Here is a 14,768-nt window from a genome sequence, read left to right on the forward strand (position 1 = left end):
CATGGCCCCTTCATCTGGTCACTGAGGGCTTCAGGCAGGCAGCTTGACCCTGTCTAATCCCACTGAAGTGCCACTGTTTACCAGGTGTGTGGTGTTGGGACTTGACCTGACTTCTCAGTATCTCTTGTTCTTTGAGATGTCTATAATAATAGTTCTGGCCTCAACAGTATTTGTGAGGCCTCATCACCAATCTGATGATTTGCTTTTGTTAAGTCTGTGAACTTTGAAAGAGTATAAGAGCATGGAGGACATCAGGAGAACAAGGCCTCTGAATCAACTAATCCAGGCACATATGAGCTCCCAGAGACTGAAGCCACAAGCACAGGGACTACATGGATCTTTTCCAGGTTCTTTGCGTGTATATTATAGCTTTCGGCTTAGAATTTTTATGGGGATCCTGCGTGTACAGATGAGTGGGTCTCTGATTTTTGTGCTAGCTCTTGGGATTCTTTCTTCTGTTGGCTACCTGGTCCAGCTTCAATGTGATGATTTTTGTTTTATCTTATTTTATTTTGTCATTTTTGGTTGTTAGCTCTTAGAAGCCTTTTTTGTTTGTTTGTTTTTGTTTTCTAATGAGAGACAGAAAAGAAGTGTGGATCTGGAAGGGAGGGAAAGTGGGAAGTAGAGGAACAAAAAGTTTTATCACTATATATTGTGTGAGAAAATAATCTATTTTTAATAAAAGGGAAGAAAATGAAAAAATACTGTGAACTCTGAAACTTTTTTTCACTCAATGTCCCTCCCACTTGTAATGTTTCCTAGTGATTAAAAAGCACAATGGAAGAAGGAAAATAAAGACAGGCTTTCTATATTTCTTCTTTCTTTTTTTCCTTTCTTCCTTTCTTTCTTTCCTCCTTTCTTCCTTCCTTCCTTCCTTCCTTCCTTTCTTTCTTTCTTTCTTTCTTTCTTTCTTTCTTTCTTTCTTTCTTTCTTCCTTTCTTCCTTTCTTCCTTTCTTCCTTTCTTCCTTTCTTCTTTCTTTCACCCCTATTGCAGTTTCCCCTCCCTCCTCTCCTTCCAGTCCCTCCCATTGCTCCTCTTCCCCATTCTGACCATCCACTCTTCCTCTATTTCTCTTCAGAAAAGGCCAGGCCTCCCAAGGATATCAACCAGCCATGGCATATCAAGTTGCAGTAAGACTGGGAACCTCCTTTTCCATCAAGGATAGACAAGGCAACTCATAGGAAAGGCCCCCCAACGTCTGGCAACAGAGTCGGAGACAGATCCTCCTCCCACTGTTAGGAGTCCCACGAGAAGACCAAGCTACACAACTGTAACATACGTTCTGTGCAGAGGGCCTAGGGTCAGTCGCATTAAGGCTCCTTGGTTGGCAGGTCAGTCTCTGTGAGCCCCTAGGACCCAGGTTAGTTCATTCTGTGGATTTTCTTGCAGTGTCCTTGACCTCTCTGGCTCCTACAATCTTTGTTCCCCTCTTCCACAGGATTCTCCAAGCTCCATCTAATGTTTGGTTGTGGGTCTCTGCATCTGTTTCCATCACTTGCCAGGTGAAGCCTCTCTGATGATAATTGAGTTAAACACCAGTCTATGAGTATAGCAGAATATCATAAGGTCTGCGTTATCCAGCTCTGGGCCCTGGTCCTCCAAGGCAGTGTCAGAGATGGACTCCCTCTCATGGTATGGGTCTCAAACTGGACCAGTCATTGGTTGGACGCTTCCACAGTTTCTGTGCCACCTTTACCCTGGAACATCTTGTAAATGGAACAAATTGAAGCCAAAGATATTGTGGCTGGTGTCCCAATCCCTTCGTTGGAAGTCTTGCATGGTTACAGGAGATGGCCAGTTCAGGCTCATTATCCCCCATGGCTAGGAGTTTTAGCTAGGGTGGCCCTCATGGATTCCTGGGAGTTTCCATTGCCCTTGGTTTCTTGCTCATCCCAGCTTGTCCCAGGTTTCTAGCTCCCTCCTCCTCACCCAGTTTCACTTGTTTCTCCCAGTACTCTCTCCCTCTATCCTTCCTGGACCTCATCCTTCCTGTTCCCTTTACCACCAGTTACCCAGTCCCCTCCCTATACCCACGTGCTATGTCTATTCTGTTTCCCCCTCACAGCGAGATTCATGAGTCTCCCTACCCCTTGGGCCCTCCTTGTTACTTAACTTCTCTGGGTCTGTAGATTATAGCATGGCTATCCTGTTCTTGATGGCTAATATCCACTTATAAGTGAGTACATACCATGTGTAAGGCAGGCTTAATTTTCATTTAATAAAATCATTTCATTACTTAAACTACTCCTTAAGAGGAGGATTTGGTATGGTAAACATAGTGGCACATGCCTATGATCTTAGCACTTGGGAGGCTGAGACATGAGGATCACAAGTTCAGGGCCAGCCTTGGCCACATAGTGAGTTCTGAGCTACCTAACAACACTGGTCTTAAAAAGAAAGAATGAAAGAGAAAAATGAGGTGAGGCAGGTGAGAAGATCAGTGTTTTAGTGTGCTGGGTGCCCCTATTGCATCTCTGGGCTAGCTGACATTACGGGCTGTGAGCATGATGCCAAGAACCTGGAGGATAAGTTTGTCTGAAAACTACCCTCAGACCCAGGCTACAAAGATGCATTTGTGTTGGAGAGGCTTTTACCAATGTATAGGAGAAAAAACTTTGGCTTGTGTTTGGAGATTTTCAGGACAGCCACCTACCGGCTTTTAAGCTCAGGCAAGTTAACTGGATTCTTAGCATCCGTTTATTAATTTTTAAAATAGACATGATAATATCTGCTTAGTAAAGTTGTGATGAGGGCTAAAGACTACTGTTAACACAAAATGAGGCCTTAATAACTATCTCCCCCCCCCCCATAAAAGTTACTCTTTCCCAAGGCTGGAGATGACTTACTTGTCAAAACAGGGATAGTAAACACAAAACATAATCCAGGACAAAAGGGCTTCGAAAGGCGACTGTCTGCTTCCATCCACCCCATGCAACTTTGCTCCTCCTAGAATTAATCCTGGAGCTGTTTCCTTGCAGATGAATGCTGCTTCACCCCTGCTGTTCTCACCACAAAGAAAAGCTTTAGATTCAGACGGTAGGGCTAAGGGTGTAGCTCACAGTACACACCTCACATGCAGTGAGGCCCTAGTTCAATCCCCAGTGCTGGAGGAGGAGCAAGAGGAGGGTTTTCAAAACGAGATTTTTTTTAAAAGGCTCCATATCACAGAGATAACTGTACATTCATATTTGTTGCACTATCCATCAGCAGCAGACGAATAATGAAAATATAGTACATATACACAATGTGATTATATCCATTTGTAAAGAAGAAATTGTTTTCAGAAAAATGCATGGAAATTAAATTATTATGTTAAGTGCAATAAGCCAGATTCAGAAAGACAAATCCATGTTTTTTCTTAATATGTGAAATTGAAGTGTGCGCGCGTGTGTGTGTGTGTGTGTGTGTGTGTGTGTGTGTGTGTGTGTTTTACAGTGTGAGTCTAGAAGTCATGAAACTAGAAAAGGGATTAGGATAGGAAGGAAGAGCTCTTCAGGGTTGGGAGAGAAGAGGAGAGGGCATGGAATACATGTATACGAAAGCAGAAGGCGGTGACACCTGAGGGAAACGGAATGGCTGGAGCCGGGCTGGGGGCTCAGAGCAGGCAGTAAAGGAAGTGATAATATGTGTGAAAATGCCAAACTGAACCTCTTGCTTTGAATACAAACCCATAAAGAAACCGAGGCACACTCTAAAAGTCCAGGCTGCACTGTATACCGCCCAGCAGGACCAGTTCCGTGACTGGAAGGAGACACATAGACTATCACGTGAGACTGGGCTTCCCCGGCTGTCCTTCCTGCGTACTGTTCAGCTTCTATTTGGCAGTTGGAAGAATGAAGGGACCTTGTCAGTTGCATACAGCCCACATATGAAATTATGTACCAGAACACTCTAGAAGTAAACTCACTTTGAACCGCTAACAGTGTTTGTCATGAGGGTCTGGGAGGGTTAGAGACGGGGGAAAACATGAGATCTGAGTAGAAACACCATGGGCTTAAGTCCTGGCTCTGTCACCTGAATATATATAGACTTTGGGCAAATTTTGCATTGGCTGTGATCAGTTTTCTCCACCAGTAAACTGGTGAAATAGCGTCTGCTTCCTGGGCTTGCTGTGAGAATTAAATTGCTAACAGTAGAAGTTCTGACAACGAAGCCTGGCGTAGAGTAGGAGCTCGGGGAAAGAACGTCAGTTACTTCCTTTTTATTGAAGGGATAGAACCAATGCAGGCGGCTTTTGCTCCCAGTTCTCTGTTTCTTCCAAATCTGTTTTGCTCTCCTGCCCATTACTCTTAACATTTCAGCAAACTGTAAAGTCTTGTTCTGAAGATCTGAATATTCTAGTCACTGTATACTGTAGTCACATACATTGAAGTACTCTTTATTGCTACATCACAGTCTAAAGCTGGACAATCGATAGTCTTGGCTGCTGAGACCCAAGGGCTGAAATTGGAGTTGCAGTGGTGGTTGAAATGAACTTTGTGTTCTATTTCATAAGACAGAGAATCCATTTCGTAAGAAACTGGGAAAGTTCAGTTTCTGTAAGGACTTATTGCATTCCTAGGAAAGGGTTCACTCCTCCCCGTTCCTACCCCTGACCTCTGGCTTTTTTAAAAGACCTCAATGTTGGATATTTTTATTTTCTCTATAGTTTATTCAGGCTTTTTAAAAAGTGAAATTTCAAGGCAAGGCAAATGTTTGAAAATACTTACAATACTGGAATGATTAAATTTGGGGGGGGGCAAAGAAAATGAGTTGGGGAAAGAGGAGAGGAAGTAAATGTATTTGAAACTTGTATTAATCTCTGGATGTCAGCATGTATCATGCATCACTTAATTTTTGTATAAATTTATTATTCCAAAAGAATATTTGAAGTTTCAAGAACGAAGGAAAGCTAAGGAGGAATTGCTTTCTTTTCTCTGTATCCACTCCTCATTGAGTTTTCTTTTTTTGTTTTTTGTTTTGTTTTGTTTTGTTTTTTTGTTTGTTTGTTTGTTTTTCTAGACAGGTTATCTCTGTGTAGCCTTGGCTATCCTGGACTCACTTTGTAGACCAGGCTGGCCTCGAACTCATAGCAATCTGCTTGCCTTTGCCTCTGCCTCGTAAGTGCTGGAATCAAAGGTATGCACCACCACGCCCAGCCCTCGTTGAGTTTTCAACAGGAATTTTTTGGTAAAACTTTTTTTGCTCATTTTGAACTCTTCTCTTGCCAGCATCTAGCAAGCCTGTACAATGGTTGCCAAGGCAAAGTCAAGACCATGTAGCAAGAGAGAGAAAATGTGGTATGTACAGACAGGGAGATGGAGAAACAGATTAGCAGTCTGAGCACCAGGGTTTTTTTTAATTGGAAAGTTTAATTGTTTATTATAAGTGGTTATCCTAGCAGTTCTATCATCTGTCCCTTGGAGCTTTCTCGTGAGGCCTTTTCTTTCCATATCACCTTGTTTGGAACTGACTGTTTGATTTGTCTCCAGGATATACCCTAGTCTTCATATTTAAACAAGTCACAAGTCGGTTCAAAATGGTTCCACTGCATTTGAATTAGACAAAGACCTTTTTTTTCATTTGTTCAGCTCAGATATGCTTTTTTTTTCTGCAAATGCTCCTTGAAAGCCTGGACTCAACAAACCCCTCCACATAATGACTGCAAAGACAGATACATCTCTTGCTCCCAACGCTGGATAAATATTTGCTGCTTAAATAAATTACTGTTGTTAGATTTGAGTAACCGCCAGCCAGGTACTTGCTCATTTTTCAGAGACCGATGCCTTAGTTTTAAAAATCTCAACTTTCCTTTCTCCTTCTTTCTTTTTTGTCCCTTTAGGTACAATCCTTGGATTTGCCCTCCGACCATATAAAATGAGCTACCGGGAAGTTAAGTACTTCTCGTTTCCTGGGGAGCTTCTCATGAGGATGCTACAGATGCTGGTTCTACCCCTTATCATCTCCAGTCTTGTCACAGGTACTTGTCACATACAGTTTTTGCTGTGTGGGGGTTTTTTTGTTTGTTTATTTGTTTTGTTTTTTGGTTGTTGTTTTTTTTTAAGTGTGCTTTTTGCAAAAGAATGCTTAGAAAAACCAATGCTTTAGGTTTTCTGCTGGATGCATGCTCTGTTTTAGAAAAAAAAAATCCCTTTGAGATGGTGGAAAGGAGGCTTTACTAATGCATGAATGATTACGACTCTCGTATTTTTACCAATCACAAGAGGAGATGGATTTAAACAGCCACGTAATCTGGTCTGCCTCACCATGAACGAGGCGCCCTGCTAAACACCACACAAACAGCCTTTCTCTGACCACAGTGATGTAGTTGACGACAGCGTACAACAGGTCTGTTTTCTCACCCTCTTATCCCACCCAGATAACATCTGGTTGGACAGCCTATTAGCTATTGATGCAAGAATGCTTGTTCTCAGAGCCACCAGGACATGAGCGGGAGCCTTCTTGGAAGCCTCATCAAGAGGTAATGCCCACAACACACTCACCAACTCCGCTGCCACCAACACTTATCTTTTCCTGGTGAACCCGCATGATTTCATTTCCTTCTCCAGTTTCCCCACCCACCCCTGTTGCCTTTTATGCTGAGGGGAGAATGGGGAGGGGGTGGGAGATGTCCCCATTGGCTACTCTGTCCATGGACACTGAGTTTTAACCAGTGGAAGCTCTGCAGGATAGAATCTCTTTACTGTGACAGCGAGGCCTCCGCTTACTCCTGCCGGGGTACGAGTTGAAGAGTCATTAGCTGTGTGGTTGACAAATATAGATGGGGCAAGAAGTTGCAGAAAAAAAAAAAGTTGCCGGACATTCCTCCTGCCCACTCTTCTCTTTCCCCACAGCACATCTCTGACTTGGAGAATTTCCATAAACACTGCTCCAGCAGGATGGTTTCTGGGTTTGTAGCTAAAGCCCTAGACCTCAGGTACTCCTGACCCTTGCCCCTTTTCCCGCTTGTGGTCACTGTCCCTTGGGTAGGCCAGTTTACTTCTGTCTGAGCTGCATCTGGCTCCCTCGTCCCATTAGTTGTCAAAGAGAGTTAGAATCTTTAAGCTTTCTGTGTAATAAGAACTTCATAGAGCAACTCAAAGGTCAGGGGGCAGCATTCTGACTACCACATGCCTTAGAGGGCTAGCCATTACACGCACAGAAACTATGTGAGATCTGCTCCTCTCTGCCTTGCAGATCTGTGCTGGCTTCCACTTGCCCAGGGCCTTAAACAAGTAATGGCCTGTGCACACGCTCAGAGCGAAGGGTAAACGGCCTGCAAACCAGTCCTGTCAACCTTTGGGGTACCTGTTTATGAAACTGGATGGGTCAGTTGCTGAGTAGGGGTAATTAGAGAAGACAATTCTTCCTATAGAAGCTGTATCAAATGTTGGCGTGGGGCACATTTTCATCTCACCAGCCATTTTTCTCAAAAGGGAAATCTTTGCAGAAATCACTTATCGGTCTGAGTCCGTGCAGTACTTTCTTGAGTGAAATGCTCACTCCCTCCCTCTGCATCACCCCTCGCAGCCAGCGTCTTGGCTGAGAGCCTGCTGCTACTCTGTACACACACTGATGGGTCCTGGATTTTCGTCTCTTCTATATGGAACCCCTGTTTCTGCTTTCTCACCATTGTGCTAAAAATCTTTTGGGGGGGAACTGGGGGGGGCGGTGGAGATACACACAGAAACCCCTTGTACAACACAGAGAAAACATTGCCTCACTTTCAAAACAGCCCTTGTCCACCTCTTCCCTAAAGTCGAATAAGAGCTTTGGTTGAATAATTTTTCAGAAAAAAAAAAAAGTTACTATGATTTGATCCCTTTCAGTAGTTAAAAAGAAAGTTTTGGTCAAGTTAGCAACAGTTACAACATGGCTGTTAAAAAAACAAAACAAAACAAAACAAAACAGCAAGTTGCAAGCAATCAATATAAAATGAATGCATAAGGTAACCTAGTTGCAAGTTGGGAGTGCTGTCACATGGGACAGCTAAGAGAATTTTAGCTCTTATTCAGGACTTGGGTCAAGGAAAGGCGCCTGCAGGCAGTGCTTAGCTGACCTAAAGTTGTTTTCTCAGGGTTCATCTCCAAGGAGTAATCTCCAAGCTACACAGTAATTTAGATACTTACGATCAATTAAAATGAATGATTGGCTCAACAAGATTTTCCTCTGTGGTTTTAAACACAGAACATTCTAAAAGTGGGAATGTAGAGGAGGAAATGTTTGCAAATTACACAGAGCCCCGGCAGATCCCTAGCTGTGCTAGGAGAGGTTCCTGGGGAAATATGTTGCCCTGGGAGGTAATGGTGCAAGGCTGCATTATTCAAGGATGAAGAAAGCAATCCCAGAAGCCCGCAGTCATCAAGTGGGCGACGTGTGCAAATGAAGACGCCTTTTCAGGCTACTTCTTGTTTTCTTACTTTGATAGTCATGGATACAGAGAAATATTTTTCTTCATCAGGAGAAGGAGCAGAGCTAAGTGAGATGATTAAGGGCAGAGTGACGGCACTGCAGAATAATTTGGGCAAAAGTGGGGCAAGGAGGCTGTTGAGACATAAGAAATATAAAACTAACCCCCTTCAACCAGTTGCTACTGTGTGTCCAGAAGAGCAAAACATGACTGTTGTTGTTTTTTGTTTTTTTTTTTTTTTTTTCAAGAGGATTTAGTTATCCAAACATTTTAAGAGATCTTCCCAAGTTTTCAGTTTTGATACAGTTTACAAAACGGGACAGTGGGGCGAATCGAAGGAAGTGGGGCACCTACTGGTTTGTTAGTTAACCCTTGGGATACTAATATCAAAACTCAGGTTTGCGTGTCAGTGCTACTGCTGTTGAGAAATGCCCCACCAATTCTGGGCCCGTCTCAGGCTTTTGCTGGTTTTTGTGTTACCTGCCTCAGTCATTGGGAATCCTAAACCAAACACAGCTTAGCTCCTTTGGAATAAGCAAGTAAACACCATGTTCACTGCTGTTCAACAGTGATTGACAAGGCTCTCCCCTCCATCTTGTGAGTATGGCCATACTGTGTCATAGCCGGTCTGTTTTACACCAGACAAGAGCTTCCTATTAAGAAATCAGAGGTCACACTGCCATACAAGAAATTCTCCTGTGGGAAAAGGCTTCACAACCTTAGTTCTCTCAAGTTCAAAAGCCATGGGGGCTGTTCAGATGGAAGTTAAGTCGAGTAAAAATCATTATTGCATTCGTTTTGGAAGATCCTAGAGAATATACTATAACACTCAGAGGCGCCAAAGACTTGCTTTATCTTATTTCTTAAAATTTAGTTTGTTTGTTTGCCTGGTTGCTCGGTTGCTGTCATGCTAGTAACAGAGTCAGTGTTGCATGCCCGGCAACTACCCTAAACCGAGCTACATTCTTAGACTAACTTAAAGAGATCTGCACAATTTTTGCACTTGAAACACTCGTACTCGTGAGCGGAGTTATTAAACCTCCGTAAGCCACATTCTTGTCCGGAGTTGAGATCCGGTCTTCCCAAACATCCCTGGTGTGTAGTATCATTCCAGAAGCTCCAGGGAGAATCTGGGAGAAAGCCCAATGGCTACATTTGTACTCAAGTACCTTTTTTTTTTTTTTTTCCTTTTCTTGAACAAGAAGAATACGACTGTGCCAAAACACCACACAATAAAACAAGGATTTGGCACCAAATTCTACTGGTTTGGTCAGGATAAGCAGCCAAACTAGCTATTTCATGCCAGAAATATGAGTTGGTTTGGCTGGCTTCGCCTGATTTAATGCACAGGGTAATAATTAAATGCCATGTCTTGTTACATTGAGTGGACGTAGCCAGGCTTGCTTCTGAATCTTTTTCGAAAATTGGTGCTTTCTTGTATTTTCATTCTAAGTGTGCATTTTCCTGCAATCACTCACCACACAGGAAAGCTTTACTGTAAACCCCTGAAAGTTTTCTAGAAGGGAGTTGCTTTTGGCAGTCTCTGCATATTGTGGGGCATCTTATAAGTGAAAGAAGTGAGAGAGAGAGGCACGTTAGGCACATGCAGTTTGAAGACCTTGTTGGGACATACTGGATGTTAGGCCACAAAATAGTTGAAGTTCATCTTGGTTCATTGATTCATCCATCCATTCATTCATTCATTCATTCATTCATTCATTCATTCATTCATTCATTCACTTACAGCTATATTTTATGTCAGATACTAGGCTAAGGGTTGGAGGTACCGGAATATAAGGAAAAAGTCTCTAAGTAGATGCACATTGTATACATTGTATATGTTTCCTTAGATGGAGGGAGGCTTCCCAAATTCCTCAGCTCATACAGTATAATATACATGAGCAAATTCTCAGAGAACCAATTTCACTGCTCTCTCCAAGCCCAAAATGAAAGAGGCAGTTTGGTTGATTTGTTTTTTTTTTTTGTTTTTTTTTTTTTTGTTTTTTTTTTTATTTCATGTGTTTATACAATGTATTTAGATCATATCCACCCTCCCCCTCCCCTTGGTTCACTTTTTAGAACACAATTCCAAACCTGATGTTTTCACACTTGAGGCTTCTCCCACCCGAGGTCAACGATTCTAGAGTTTACCAGCATGGATATCATATCCCCCTTAAACATTTCTTTAAGTTAACACAACCTTTACATGGCTTCAAATCACTACTAATAATGGAAGCCTCCTGTCCTTTGTGAGACCCTCCTTGTCATATTTCAAGAAGGAAAAGAGAGGTAATTAGCAAATGTCCACGCGATGTCGAGTGTATGCTAGCCCTGAGGCTTTCTCTCTCCTCTAACCCAAAGAACAGAAGGACAACTTAAAAGAACAGCTTTCTTGCTTTCTGTGTGACTTCAGATAAATGAGGAGACTGTTTCTCTTCCTGTGGAACCCTGTATTTACTCCTCGTTGAGAAATGCTGAAGTTGTTCACCCATGTCTACAGTTTCCCTTCCAAAATCACTGATCAGCTTCTGCCCAGACATTTCCAGGAACAGGAGATCTTTGGAACTCCTTTGTCCTTGTAAAACTAATGGTTCTTTTTGTACCCAAAGTAAAACAAGCAAAAATTTAAAGAACCAGGAAGACAAAATACCCGCTTGCCTGTAATCCCCTGTCCCATGTGACAAGCTCTCTCATGGCCAAATATTACTTAGACATTTTCCTTTCAAATGCATAGACCAGTGAGTCCTGTGGGAGGCAAGAATGGACAATGTACAAAGCCAACAAGCTGGAATTGCCAGCAAAGGATTCTTCTGAGAAAATAATGAAAAAGAAAGCAGTAAATGGTTCACCTCAAAGTATAGCACTCTGGCTTCAGAAAAGTGACAGTCACAACAAAAGCAAACTAAAAGTTTTGTCTTTTAACACAGTGGCCAAAAAAAAAAAAAAAAAAAAAAAACTGAGCTACACAATTCTTAATCCTTGGGCTTTTGAAACATGGAGTGCTTGCAAAAATGAGAGTCAGGGTTAGTTAAGGGAAATTTAATATTTTGGACTATTCATTTGCCAAGTGTCTGGTGTGTATCTAAGGCCAATTTGAATACTCTGGGCATTTATGGACAAGAATTCAAGGCAGGCTACTCATTTCCATTAGCTGGAATAAAAGGCACCACTCTAAAGAGAGGAGGACCTTTAGGCTTCACTCTCGTTTTCAGTAACACAGCTAGTAGAACATATGTTGTAGGATCGGTGTGAGGGTTCAGCTGGGCCCCTGGAATGTGCCCGACCAGCCGTAGCTGACAGTAAGAACAGCAACAGCAAGAGCTGTCTGCTCATTGTGTACATGAAAACACAACAGAAAGAACAGAGAACTCGGGCTTGAGGGCTTGTAATTACGGCTGCAGCCTCCACAAGCAGCCTCTGTCTATGATCCTTGCAGGGACCATTCTCCTATTAAAGTAAATTAAATAACCCGTGAAGTTAATCCAGAAACAGCATGGAGCCAAAGAGAATTCCTCTCTCACCACTGGAGGCGATCGGTTTCTGCCCTGCAGTGTGAGATTTTATTTCCTTGGTCACAGCTGCATAATTCTAAATATTATCGTTGGTTATACAACTTCCCAATCTTCCTTAGATTCCACTGGGATGTGGACAGCACCCCCTAGGAGCAGAGTCTGCCCGGATCACCTCACTTTAACGTTCCTGTCCAACCCAGCCTCTCCCTTAACATTCTGATCCGACTCCCTGAGACCCGGAAGGAGTCAGCCATAAAGGGGCTTCATGTGAATCCTGCTGTTCCTGTGTGGTCTCCTAGAAGCTGTTCACAAATGTGGGAGAGAAGGCTGAGCAGTGCCTATCTGGAAAAGGAAGTCCTGGGATATAGTAAGGGGAGCCCATTCAAGACACGAGGCAACCTCCCAACTTCCTGCCTCAGGTATAAAGGAAGTAAGGGCCATGTTTATGCCCATGCATTTAGGTAGAGGTGAGGTCTAGACAGTCGTTGAAATCTGGCTGTCAGAGAAACCATCGTTTCACAACTTCACTCCATAAGCGATTACTGCGGCTTCACATACGCTAGGTGTCATATTACCAGGACCTCAAGAGAGCCAAGTGAAGAAGGCAAGGTCCCTATCTTCCAAGAATGCCTAGTCTGGTTTGTGGACATGAGTTCACAGTTGGGATATGGAGGGTAATAGTAAAAGCAGACTAACTCTGGAGGGGGACATTGCGGAGCAGGCACAGTGCCATCTCTCGATTTCCTCTCTAGCATTCAGATTTCCCCACCAACAAATAGTTTTGAGTAGGGAAAAAGGCTCGTTCTGTTGGTTACCTGAGTCATTCACTATACAATGCAATGAGAGCTGGGGCCCTGAAAATCCAGAAAAATGAGGAGTTTGGAGTCAGAAGTCACCATGGGAAATGTGGCCTTGTAGAAAGCAAGTCAAGGAAAAGGGGCGCCTGGTGAAACTGCCCCTTTCTCAGGGGAGGTGGGATATGGGAACCCTTGAGCTAAAAAGGGAATAGCTGTGCTGTCTTGCTTGGAGAGGAGCTTCCCCAACCCAGCACCCTGGGAAGTGCTGTCCAGCTCCACCTCCCATTCTGGCTGCTGAGCTGAGGCTTGCTCTCCTCAAGCTCTGCCTGCTGGCTCTAGTTGTGCCATGTGGAGAGGAGAGAGGACAGTTTCCACATGGTGTATCCTGGGTGCCTGAGCCCGTGAAAGGGGCTACTGATGGGCCTGTTCCCCACATCCTCCACCATCCTGACCACCTCCCTTACCCAGCTGTCTCCCTGGAGCTGACCCCGCTACTCCAGCTGTCAGGTGACACGGTGGGGACAGTGATCGGGCCCAGGTCCAGCAGACCAGGTAGTGGAAAGATTTCCATGGTGAAAGTGAAACAATTCCTCATTTGAAAACCTAGAGGCCAGAGGCTGGGGGTTCAGGGTGGGATGCCGTGTGAGTTGAACTTAAGTAATCTCAACTTAGCCTGTGGTTCAGGTCATTTCTGGTCTAGAAAACAGAGTTGAGAATGTGTCCCCGTAATTATCAATGTGGTGGCCTCCTGAGGCATGTGACCCACGAGGGTCCTTGGTGCATGGAAGAATACCTCACACAGTGGCACCGTGACAGTTCCAGAGCAATAAGAGCCGAATGAACCCTGTCATCGAGGTCTGTGCTCAGGCACTGCCTGCGGCGGGAGGGCTGAAAGGGACAGGGTGTTCCTCAAGTGAGGCATCATTGTGTCAGTCTTGATTCTGTAGCAGAAACACCACCAGAATGAATACGTATTAAAGCAGGATTTATTAGCTTGGCTTATACCACAGAGTCCAAGGAGTCCAGCGATGGCTGTCATACTTGGGACGCCAAGAACCCAGGAGTTGGCTTGGCCATGAGGCTGGGTGCCTCAGTACTCCCCATCTGGAATATTCCTGGAAAGCCAGTGGTCTTCAGTCCATTGGAAAGCATGATGAAGCTGATTCTGATACCAGCAAAGGACGCCCAAGTGTCAGTAATAGAGTAGATGGACTGAGCTGCAGAGTGAAGGCCAGGAGGGCAAAAAGCAAAAGGCTTTTCTTCTGTATCCTTTTATCTGGGCATCCACCAGAAGGTGGTACCCAGGTCAGTTATGATAATCAAGACAATCTCCCACAGATGTGTCAGCCTGATATGGTTCCTCACTGAGGCCCTCTTACCTGATGATTCTGGGTTGTATCAAGCTGCTGACCAAGAGTAACCTCTTAGGTGCTCTGGCTTCCCGAGCTCACCATCTAAGACTCACTGTCCAGTTCAAATCCATCACACCATTGGGAGGCAGCGCTCAGCCCCCAGTCACTGTGCTTGTGAGAGTTTTTCAATTAACTGGTTCAAAATGGGGCCTGGGAATTGGTGCCTGGGACGTCCTGCTCTTTTTTAGTTAGTTCTCAAGATGGCTCTGGTGTGGACTCGGGGTTGAAAGCTACCATCCCTGGCTTTTTGCCACCTCTGTTCTAGCAGAGTTCTTAGTTCCCAGAGGCTTGTGTCTGTTTCTGTTTCATAGTTACTACAGCAGCATCTGCCTCCTCTTCTCACAAAGATTGCAGGAAAGTATCGTGTCTTTGCCTTGTCTGTTGTTTGCATTGCCTAAAGAATGATTTCTTGCCAAGGCAAACAAGACCCTTGACAGACTTCATGAGCCACTGTGCCAGCTTTGTGGCCCACAACTTCCCTGACAGACACAGTTTTCTCTTTCGCTGTTTTAGTACCCTCAGCACTTTATTCTTCCTCCTTGTGTTTTGCCTTTGGATACGATGCCTTTGACCACCCTCAAGATCCAGCTTAGCCTTTAGACCTTACACAAGTTGTCCTTTCTGCCTCCAGCTGAAAGCAAAGATCTTCTCCCTGG

The 14,768-nt window shown here is 44.0% G+C and overlaps 1 protein-coding gene across 1 annotated transcript in view; it reads left to right on the top strand.

The window, feature by feature from the left end:
- Slc1a3 (solute carrier family 1 member 3) overlaps window positions 1-14,768 on the top strand; it is a 75,210-nt gene that overhangs the window by 15,916 nt on the left and 44,526 nt on the right. Inside the window, exon 3 of the mRNA XM_055601050.1 lies at window positions 5,824-5,961. Within this exon, the coding sequence (XP_055457025.1) occupies window positions 5,824-5,961 (138 nt within the window). The remainder of the gene's footprint in view (window positions 1-5,823; window positions 5,962-14,768) is intronic.

The sequence above is a fragment of the Psammomys obesus genome, unplaced genomic scaffold (assembly GCF_907164565.1).
Source record: "Psammomys obesus unplaced genomic scaffold, mPsaObe1.curated_primary_1811, whole genome shotgun sequence".
NCBI lineage: Eukaryota > Metazoa > Chordata > Mammalia > Rodentia > Muridae > Psammomys > Psammomys obesus.